Below are 10,837 nucleotides of genomic sequence, written 5' to 3' on the forward strand. Positions count from 1 at the left end.
GCATGTCTGAGAATTGTGAAGAATCCCATCCACCCCTCCAGAACAAAGCACATCGAAATTCGAATTCACGCAATTCGAGATGCTTACGAGAAAGGATACATTCTAGTGGTGCCAGTGGATACAACGCAGCAACGAGCCGACATTTTCACGAAAACCTTTGATAAAACCCGATTCAACCAGCTGGTAACCAGGCTGGAAATGGTTAATTTCCTTGAATGGAAATGAACCTAGTTGTCCAAAATCGTTAATAAATACTCCATCTTCTGTCCATATTAAAAAAAAAAACGTTTGTTAAAAGTAAAACAAGTATCGTAAAGCGTCGCCCACCAAAAAGATTTTCTGAATTTTAAAATTTCATTTTCGGGCAATGGACTTTCCAAAATAACGATTTTAGGGGGATATTCCAGAAAATCAAAAATTAGATGCTTGTGTCTGACACCTGTTAGAGGAAATGATAGAAAATTGCTAACACTTTGTCATTTCTTGAAAAACAGAAAACAAAAGAAATCGGGGTACCAAGCAACGACGTGTCGGTAGATTCAGCAACACCGACGAGTAAACTGCTGTTAGGGAGCAAAACATAACATCTACACAAGGATTCTGGCTTTTCTCAGGCATTATGCATCTTGTGGGTAACACGTTGCGGCATATGGCTTAATGGTCTTAAATCTTGCGTTGATAGATTGCCAAAGTCTGAGATTTCGAGTCTTTATATTGGAATTTCATTCGGGGATATCATAGTTGTTCTTCTGCTGCATCCAGATACATGCTGACCTAGACGCTATGATATCTTTTCAAGAAAAGAGCCCAAAGATGGCCAAATCCCAAAATTGAAGAAGCTTTCATAGAAAGTTATTCAAATGCGCAAAAATGCACAAATCGTACCAAATCTGGTATCTGTCTCCGCCCTCGGTAGTTTTCGGGATCTATGTTGTACGAAAGTACTGACCTGATCCCCACTCTATCGTTGAAAAGCAAAACGAATGAATCCAATATACTCACGCGTTATGATGAACCTTTGTGCATACCTTGATCGCGGGGGTATGTCCTGATGTGGGACTCACGGGCGTAATGATTCTATTCTCAATAGCTTGTGTGGGGGCCATAGAAGTCTTGTCAATATTACTGAAAACATGATAAAAGCGCTCTCCTAAGGCACGTTGAAAGAAGGATGCATGGATTTAAGCGGACAAACATACTGGCAGTTTTTCTTGTGCCTTGATTCGCTAATAATAATAATAAATAAGAAATTGACAAGTGTTGACAATATGATCTTCTGCAGGTAAGTCGACGAGCGTCGAAAGTATCAAGAATATTAGCAAAAATGGAACCTCCCAAAAGTTGAAAAATCAAGTTCGGAGTCAAAATGGACCAAATTTTCTCTATTCTATAAATATTCCATTATTTATGATATTTTAAGCAAAAATGGGCACGTTTTTCGAGAAAGTTTGAAATTTACGAGCGAATTTAAAAGGTTGGTTTTGAAATAGTTCAGGTTCATAAACTCGTGGCGAAATAAAGATACCAGCGAAATAATTAATTTCGTTGGTCATCTTTTGTTTTGTATAAAAGGACGTAACCGTCCTTACTTTCAAAAGTTTTCAAAATCATCTTTCATCTTCTTCTCTAAAACTAGCGATCATCATCATCTTCACACGAAAATCTCACATTCTGTGCACGTTTCACTCTCGGTATTTGTTTCAAGTCAATAGGTAATCTGCTCTCATTCATCACGAACACATCGCCTTGATTAATGACTCACAGGTTGAGTTCTCATGTTTGGTTCTTTTTAAAAATTCAAAACTCTATGTCATGAATCGATAGATAATTAGATGTTTTGAGAAAGATTCTAGCAGGAATCATCAATTTTTCAAGATTGTTGATCATTGTTAAGAATACTTGTGATATTTGTGATCAACGTTGAAAAGTATGCGAAATCAGTTAGGGTTTTAGAGGGGTTTTTTCATGAAAAAGTTGATGCCAGCGAATTTAAGATGAACACAACGATGGTCGTAGCGAAATAATCATGGATCTACGAATTTCAAAAGTCTCGAACGCGAGTTCGAGCAACCGGCGAAATAATTTATTTCGCCGGTAAGTTGGCCCAGACAAACGTCTTCGCTGATGAACGTGTTATGTGACCAAACTATGTCTTCGCCGGAGATCATCAGCGAAATTAAATTGAACACTCATGATTAATACCGGCGAAATCATTCGATACCAGCTCCTGTCACCGGCGAAGATATCATCAGCAAAACTTGATCTGTTTCCTTAGTTGTTGCCGGCGAAATCACCCGTGATCAGTTATTGTTGCCGGTGAAATAGCCCAAATCTTGACAGTGATAATCAGCGAAGACACTCCTTGGGTCCATCAGCGATTTCGCCAAATGTTTTGACTTAAAATTATTTTATTTTCTGTAAATATTCTCTAAAATCAAATTATCCTTTAATTAACCTAAAATTTTGTAAATATCTCTTTAATCTAACCTAAAATTTTTGTAAATATTTTATAAAATCCTTTTTTCTTATATAATATGTAAATATATATATATTTTTTAATATTATATCTTTATGTTGAAATTTTCTAACTTGGCTCGTTTGTTGTGTCGGAAACAGGATGGTGAAAATTATTGAGTGGGATAAGACGTTGAAGCATAATCAGAGTATCAATCTTGAGCAAGTACCACAGGATTTCCAAGACGTGGCAAGATGGGTAAAGTCTAGCAGGATTGGCTACGCGGTTGAAACAGAAGTTCAAATCTATCGAATCCATATTCAAGAATTCTGGTAGACAGCGAAAGCCGAAACTATTGACCAAGCCAGAGCAATATCTGCAACTGTCCGCAATAAACGTGTAATCGTAACAGAAGAAAGAATCCGCAAAGTTTTGAAACTGGGAGATAACGCACGAGATCCAATCATTTTGAGCAAGGATGATGTTTTGGACGGATTTCATGGTATGGGGTACGCAGGGAACTTCCGTCAAAAGAAGGAGATTAAGAGAATTGGACTCACAAGGGATTGGAGGTTCATAGTACATGTGATTGCTATGAGCATAGCTCATTGTAAAGGCGGTTTTGACGGCATGAATCTGGAATGTTCGGGAGCTATGCTGAACTTATGTTTGAATCAAAAATTCAACCTTTCCGGTCTAATCTTTAGCTACATGCTTGAGAACACAAGAGGACACACCTGGGCAATGTACCCAGATTCGTTCAGATGCTGATCAATGATCAATATGAGAAATTACCGTATGAGGGAGGCCTCTTCACCTTTCACGTCCCCACCAGCCGTCAGTATACAGAGATTAAAACAAACGAATGCGTGATGTTACATGACTGGATGTATACTGCTGAGAGACTGCCATTGGTCAAATAAGCTTACAGAAAGCACAGAGAAGCAGTTCAAGCAAAACAGCAAAGAATCACGCAAGCTGAAGCAGAGGCTGCAGAAAAGGAAGAACATTTGAAGAGAAAAAGGAAAGGAAAGCAAGCAGCTGACGATGAACCTCCAAAGAAGAAGAAATCCTCTGAAAACCAGAAAGACTTATTGGTGCAAGCTTCAGAGCTGCCGAATCAAAGGAACATCGTCAACACATCCAAGATATGCGGGAAATTCACGCGATGCAAGAAAGAGAAAAGAGAGAAAAGAGCCTCAAAAGACAAGAAATGTCAGAATCCGAAAGACCAGTTGTAGTAACGGAAGAAGTACAGTCACTGGATGATTTTGTTGATACATTGTTAACAGATCCAGAAGAAATCTCAGCAAGCAAGAAAACTCCCCCAAAGAAGAAGCCAGCAGATGAGGGGCCTTCCAGATTTCCTCTAGTAAAACCAACAAGGATCTCAAAGCTGCCTGTTCCTCCACAAAGGGTTCGTCCGTTTCAAGATCTATATGATAAACTTGTCAAAGAGACCGGTCCATCTTCAGCCAAAGAAATCTGTCTCCTCAAGAATCAAGTGAATGGCACAAACATCTTGAGAGAAAAGTTAAAGGATCAACGGAAGAAGAACAAAGAAATGAATGCTTATGTAGCCAAACAATCAAAGTTCATAAGATTCCAACAGCAGGGGATTGAAAAATTATACAGAATGATGAAAAGTATATATTCCAAGATAGAGATAGAGCCTATGTTCTCATTTGCGGAGGTTTTCGATTTCGAGGCATTCATGGAAGAAGAAACAAACAGAAAAGCAAAAGAAGCCGAAGCGAAGAAAAGGCGTCTAGAGTCAACGGAAAAAGTAACTGAAGGAGATGAGAGCGATGAAGAAGATATGGATAGGGATGAAATGCCTGCCAAATTTATCGAGTGGGGATTAGAAGAGGAAGTTGTGTATGAGCAAGAAGATGGAAATACTTTCTCCCCACAGCATCCCGAATGGTTTAAAAAGGAAAGAGAAAAACTTCCTGATTTCTATCAGGTAGTAACTGTTGAGAAAACTGAAGCCACTGATAAAATTATCAGTTGGATGTACAGTAATCTCAGGGGAATGTTTGTGGTCAAAAGAAGAGGTGGAGTAATTCAGTACTTCCGAAAAGGGTATGATCTCTTTTCACTTCCAAGATGGGATCTACTCGCGAACTTGGCAGACTGGATATGCTAAATCCAGAAGATAGAAGCGTTGGCGGGGACTTTGAGCGCATAATTGCCAAAGAATGCAACAAAGGTTTCCCAAATCACAAGCCGCAGCGTCCCAGAAGAAGAGTGTCCAAAACAACCAAAGATCCTGTTACTGGAAAAGGCAAGGTGACATGGGTGATTAACCCTGCTAAAGTTGTCACAAGAATTAAGCTTCCAGAAGAAATTCCAGTATGTCTAAACAAGTTCAAAAAGTGGTTCTATGATAGCCACACTGGTGAAGCAGTGATTCGATCAACCGAAAATGAAGATATCCGAATCTTGGATCCAATGGATGTGTTTATGTTTGGACTCTCTGACTTAACAGTGCTGAATGCAAGTCGAATAAATGTTGGAGCTGGAAACGCTAATCTTAAAGAGGCCATGTTATTTCAAAGGGCAGTGGATAGAGCTTGGAAGATAAAAAGAGAGATGCTCGACATCGTTGATAGAATCGAGAAAAGGAAGGAAGCTGATGAAAAGAAGAAGGAAGAAAGAAAGAAGAAAAAGCATGAAAAGAAGAAAGAGAAGTCTTCCGCGTCAACAACAGAGCCCACCACAACTTCTTAAACAACATCATCACCTCCGGCCTCATCCACCAACAAGTGAAGCAGGGCATGAAGAAGTCCCTCCAGAGCCTGAGAAGAAAGCTGCAGACAATCCAGTGGAAACTATAGAAGAATGAAAAACAAGTATGCAACGATCTAGGGGGGATATTGTTGGAACTTATGAGATCGTTCATACTTCTACTGGATTAGTTTTATTATAGTTTGTAGCTTATTTTAAAGTCTAGGGACATATTTTGTAATTAGATGAAAGTAGCAAACCTGACTTGGTGTAGTTAAGATTCCAGCATAATTATAATTATGCTGGCAAGTCAGGATCTATATAAGCCCATGTAATGTTGCCCTAGCCAAGCTTTTGGCTCTTTTGGTGAATAGAAGTGTTGTTTACAATCAATCTTTGATATTGTGCTCTAATCAGATTTCCAAGGTGCTTTATTGATTTATATTCTTGTTTGGATTCAATACAACACTTGTTGTATTCATCATTCCATTAGCTTCATCTTCATTCTTGATTCTTCTTAACTTTTTCATAGTACAAACACTTAATCAATAGGTGTTTTGGACTAAAATAATCAACCACTGTGATCCGAATTGATTTTGGGATCTACAAAATATTCTAGTATTAATACTTAGGAATGACTGAAATAAGTAAAATGAAGATGCGACAACAAAGATTAATAGTATTAAAATGTATTCATTTATTTAGCAGGAGTAAATCAACAGTCGTTTGGATAAATAGTTGTTTCATAAGAATGTTCGAATATATGATAACAGCAGCATGCTTATACAAAAGTCTACAATTACAATGTTCACCTACTGTGCAACATCTAATCTAATGGACTAACAAACTCCCAACATTTGCTATTAACCTAACCACTGTTACTATAAAAACCTTTGTTGGCTCAACATATTTTGAATATCATCTGTTGTTCTTTAACATCTGGTCTCCCATACCAGACCTTTCCTTCTTCAATCTTTTCCTCATCAGCAGATGTTCTCTTTTACCAAATTTTAACTACAACAGACCTTTTACAACTCCAAATATTGACTCTTTGTAATTTGGTTGAGCAAATTCTTCAAAAAACTGTTATTAATGATCAAATTTTATACCTTGTTTTATCTTTGCACTCATCTGTTCACCCTTAAACCAACCTTTAATCCTATTAAACCTCTGTTGACTTACCAAACATCTGTTCACACACAATTCAACATCAACATAATCTAAATCAAACTCAAACACTAAATAAGTAAAACTAAAACACAACAACAAAGATTCATAAGATTAAAATTTATTCATTTATTCATGACACTAAAAGATCAATAATTACAAACATACTGAACAATGGAAGTTTCAAATCTAATAATATCAGCAAGAATTAAGAAATTTTAGCTTCAACTCTATCGATTACTGAACCTCTCGATGTATGTCCTTCAGCATCGCCATGAACTCCACATCTCTACCACCGCACTCTATATTAATGACAACACAAAGCTCATGAACGAAAGTTGAAGGCATCCGCGTCAGATTTCTGGAAACCTGCTCTCTCATGAACAGGCCAATGTGCAGTCCATGAAAACATCTCTTCAGCTCTCGAAGAGTAGCCCTATCCTCATACACCTGTTCCTCAATTTGCCTGATAAAACACCGCCTTAAATCATCTGATTTTGCAGAAGTGTATGACGCCATTTCAACAAACTATATTACTCAACTGATGTGAAAGTATGATATCTTCGTAGGAAAACGTGATGAAAAACAGGCGAAGTGGCAATGAGTTTATATAGTGAAATAACTAACAGTGAAAGAAATCACACTTAAACTTATTGTATATTTAATATAAACATATTAATTTATATTTCAAAATAGCAGTCTTTTAATGCAAAAACCTTTTCAAACCCCAGCTTTTATGGGAAAACTATAAAATTAAATATCAAGAAACCCAAGGGACAAATTTTAAAACTTCAAAGATAAAACCAGGTTATCATAATTACAATTAACCCAAGGGACAAATTTTGCAGAACTTTATGATGTTCGAAAACGGTTTACTGCAAAATATGGAAAAGATTTTGTTTCTACAGCGATTGAGCTGCATCCTGATTGCGGTGTGAGTCGCATGGTAAGCTGGATGTTAATGTCGTAAAGTTTCTATGTTTCAGAAATATTGTTTTTACCATGTTTTTGCGTTATCTTGTTTACAGTTGGTTTTATTTGTGGGTGGCTCTCATGAGGGCTTGGGTTGACGGGTTGGTATCACCTAGCCTGAACACTACTTAGACTATGGGGTATGGGGCGGGGGTTGGGACATGGGTTGGGTACAAACACCCAAGTCATCACCCCGGGTGGGCTTGGGTTTCGACATGGCCACTTGGGCGGGGGTTTCAGTTATGGTGAGACAACATCCGTTCATTCAATTCTTTTTTTCCTTTTCTCTACTACTAGTGGATAAAAACTAACAAGTCTCTTTGTATTTAGATTATACCCAATAGTTCTGGTGTTTAATTACATAATCATTTGGATTGTGAGGTTGGAGATGATTTGTTTCAGGCATTATACAAACATATAAATGATTTAATTGAAGAGTACTTATATTTGTTTCTCCCATATTTGTGTTCTAAATTGGAAATCATTGCTTATTAAGAATCTCTTGCATTTTTATTAGAATTTGTAAATATAGGAGATGGGTTGCTGAGAAACTTGGGACTGATGCTGCTGGTAGAGAACTTGATTTCACCAAAAGGATATCTTGAATGATGCTAAATGTTATTATGCCTGGTCTAATAAACAGGTATTCTTCTACACATCACTAATACATTAAACTACACATCTTCTAGAATATCATGAAACTTCTAATATTTTGCCAATGGTAACATTATATGGTCATTTTTGTTTTATTTTAGAAAGAGTAAAATGCCATTTTCATTATATAGTTGTCAATAGCGGCTATAGTGCGCTATGTAGCGAAGTGACCAAGTGCTCAACTCTATTCGAGCTATTAGCGAAATGAGAGACGGGGGCTTGGAGGCATATTTTTTGATGATTTAAACGACTATGATCAAGAAATGCTCCTCTCTTTTGCCACTGGTATATTCAAAACAGCTCTCAGTTATTTGCTTGTTCATCTTAGAGGTGGCTAGATGGGCGGGTCAGACAATGTGTCAAAATGAATATTTTTCTACCGTTCATTTGAATTGACCCGAAACACTCTGTCCATTTTTAGTAAACAGTTGGTGTGTCAAAGATAATACAAAAGATACATTATTGATTTATTTCAATAGCTACTTTTTAATGATCTCATTTTCACACACTGAAAATTGCAGAGTGTGCCAACTCTGTGGTTGATGCATATATACCAATTATAGAAAGGAGAAAGGATATGCCATTCACTGATAAACACAAGGCATGGCAGCAACTGAGAAGGGGCCATTATGTGGAATTCAATTTGGTACACACTTTTGACATACTTAACTACTTATTGCTATTATCTTTTTATTATTAATTATTATTTATCTTTTACTATCATGTGATTATAACCTTTTGAACAGATAAAAGGTGTATGATCGAGGAACAACATTCGGTCTTAAAAGTGGATGCCGGATTGAAAGCATTCTTGTCTCTTTGCCGCTAACAGCCAGATGGGAATATGACCATGTAAGTATTGAGATGAATGGGTTGGGTAACGGGTCAAACGAGTTCGGATTGAACCATATTGTTTTTTTTTTTTTTGTATGGGTTGTAATAGGCTGGAGTCTGGTTGACCTAACCCTCATTTTTTATTAACTTCTAGTTTTCTTACAGATAAGTAATGCTTTTAGTTAAAGTCACAAAAACAATAACATTGCGGTAATAATGTTAAATATTAACATTAAGAAAATAGTTAACTACCATTTTTGTACGGTACCGGGACCCGGTACCAAATGCTCATCCCTAGATCAAACCGATTGAATTTGATAAGATAATGAAACCATTATTTAACTAGGGTACAACCACTTAAGCACAATTTACAACCATACATGCATACAGATGTTACAAATTAATAGTATATAAATATAAATAAATGGTTTCTTGTGGATGCATGATTTTCTTAAACTTCTTTAGATGAAGGCTAGCTGGATTTTCTTGCACACTTATATCTCTTCTAAACAATTGGTTAGTTTTACTTGTGCAACTTAACAGAGAATAATTAGTACCACTGCTTATAGAGGCTTAATGAAGGATTTGACATCGGTGTGTAGGATCATACTTACTGCCTTCTGAGCTGGACAAAGTAAAAGAAGAGAAAGAAAGTTTGAAAGAATTTTTTGCGGGGTTGGTGATGGAAAACGAAAAAGACGAGGTGGCAAAAGTGGCGACGCTCAATAGGATGGCAACATTGAAGCAACTTAAAAACTTAGGTCTCAAAACATCTACTCATCGAGTATCGAGTTATGGTCTAAACACTTTATTTTTCATACGTATTATGTCAAGATAAGTCAGGTACTTGATGTTTGAGTTTGTAATATTAACTGGAATGTTGTATATAAAATTGAAAATTTGATGAATACATAAATTTTTAAAATAAGAACATTACTAGCAGGTTTAAAATAGAAAATAGCCGAAAATTGTCTCAAGTTTGTAAAGGACGCAAAAAAAAAAAAAAAAAAAAAAAAAAAAAAAAAAAAAACCATAATCACATCAATTGCAACCACTCTTATGGTGGCAAATCTGGTCACAAATATATGAAGTCGTAGTTTTCCAAGTCGCTAAATGGTAGCAAATGTTCAACACTATGGTGGCTAAATGGTAGCAAATTTTTAATGAAAGTGGTGGATAAATGGTAGCAAAAAAATCGTCACAACTCGGTGGCAAACAATGAGCGGTCACAAATAATAATGACGGTTTTTATGGTGGCAAAAATCTGGTTGCAAATTGTTAAAGCGGTCACTATTTGGTGGCATTAGGGCAATTGACACGGGTGTTTTTACCACCACATTTTCGGTTGCAAAATGGTGGCAACAGGGAAATTGCCACCGTTTTGCAACCGAAAATGTGATGGCAAAAACCCAGTTTTCTTGTAGTGCGCATTTTTAAACAATATAAAAGACCGATGATTAGTTTTGATTCAAAATATCAACAAATTGTCTTACAAATCACTGTCTATCAAAAACCAATCAAAATCAAAAAATCCAACAAAAATCTACATGGCAAACAAATGCTTCTACCACTGGTCAGACACCAGCGATGTTAAAACACAATTTTCGATGTGGTCACTCAAAGAAAAAAGAACAGACGAAGAACTAAACAGAAAACTCGACATAATCAATGACACTAATTACAACAAAACCTGGAACAGCATAGCATTGCTCGATGAAGTCCTCCACTCTCCTCCATCAGATTTCCAGAAGAATGCAGAAGAGTTTCTGACACAACTACTAAAACAGGATCAGAAAATCTGCAACATGCCAAATGGTCTGAAAAAAAAAAGAGAGCATGAAATCACACGGAGAAAGGCCAGAGTCTACGAAATCCTAGCGAGTGTTAACTCTAGTGTGTAATAGTTAATGTATATTTCAGACAATTTTTATTTTTCTATGTATGTTTATTTAATTTAATACTCTCAATATGCATATTAACATATTCTAAAATGTCACTGTCAATAAAAACTATCAACATTATCAA

At 36.5% G+C, this 10,837-nt stretch overlaps 1 protein-coding gene across 1 annotated transcript; it reads left to right on the forward strand.

Moving 5' to 3' along the window:
• Positions 1–8,179: 8,179 nt before the first annotated feature.
• Positions 8,180–8,974, forward strand: LOC110869678 (oxygen-dependent coproporphyrinogen-III oxidase, chloroplastic-like). Its single transcript, XM_035976485.1, has 3 exons — positions 8,180–8,263; positions 8,500–8,624; positions 8,732–8,974. Exons 1-3 carry the CDS (start codon positions 8,242–8,244, stop codon positions 8,957–8,959), a joined length of 375 nt encoding a protein of 124 aa, XP_035832378.1. The 5' UTR covers positions 8,180–8,241; the 3' UTR covers positions 8,960–8,974.
• Positions 8,975–10,837: the final 1,863 nt, after the last annotated feature.

This window comes from Helianthus annuus, chromosome 8, assembly GCF_002127325.2.
Source record: "Helianthus annuus cultivar XRQ/B chromosome 8, HanXRQr2.0-SUNRISE, whole genome shotgun sequence".
Classification (NCBI taxonomy): domain Eukaryota; kingdom Viridiplantae; phylum Streptophyta; class Magnoliopsida; order Asterales; family Asteraceae; genus Helianthus; species Helianthus annuus.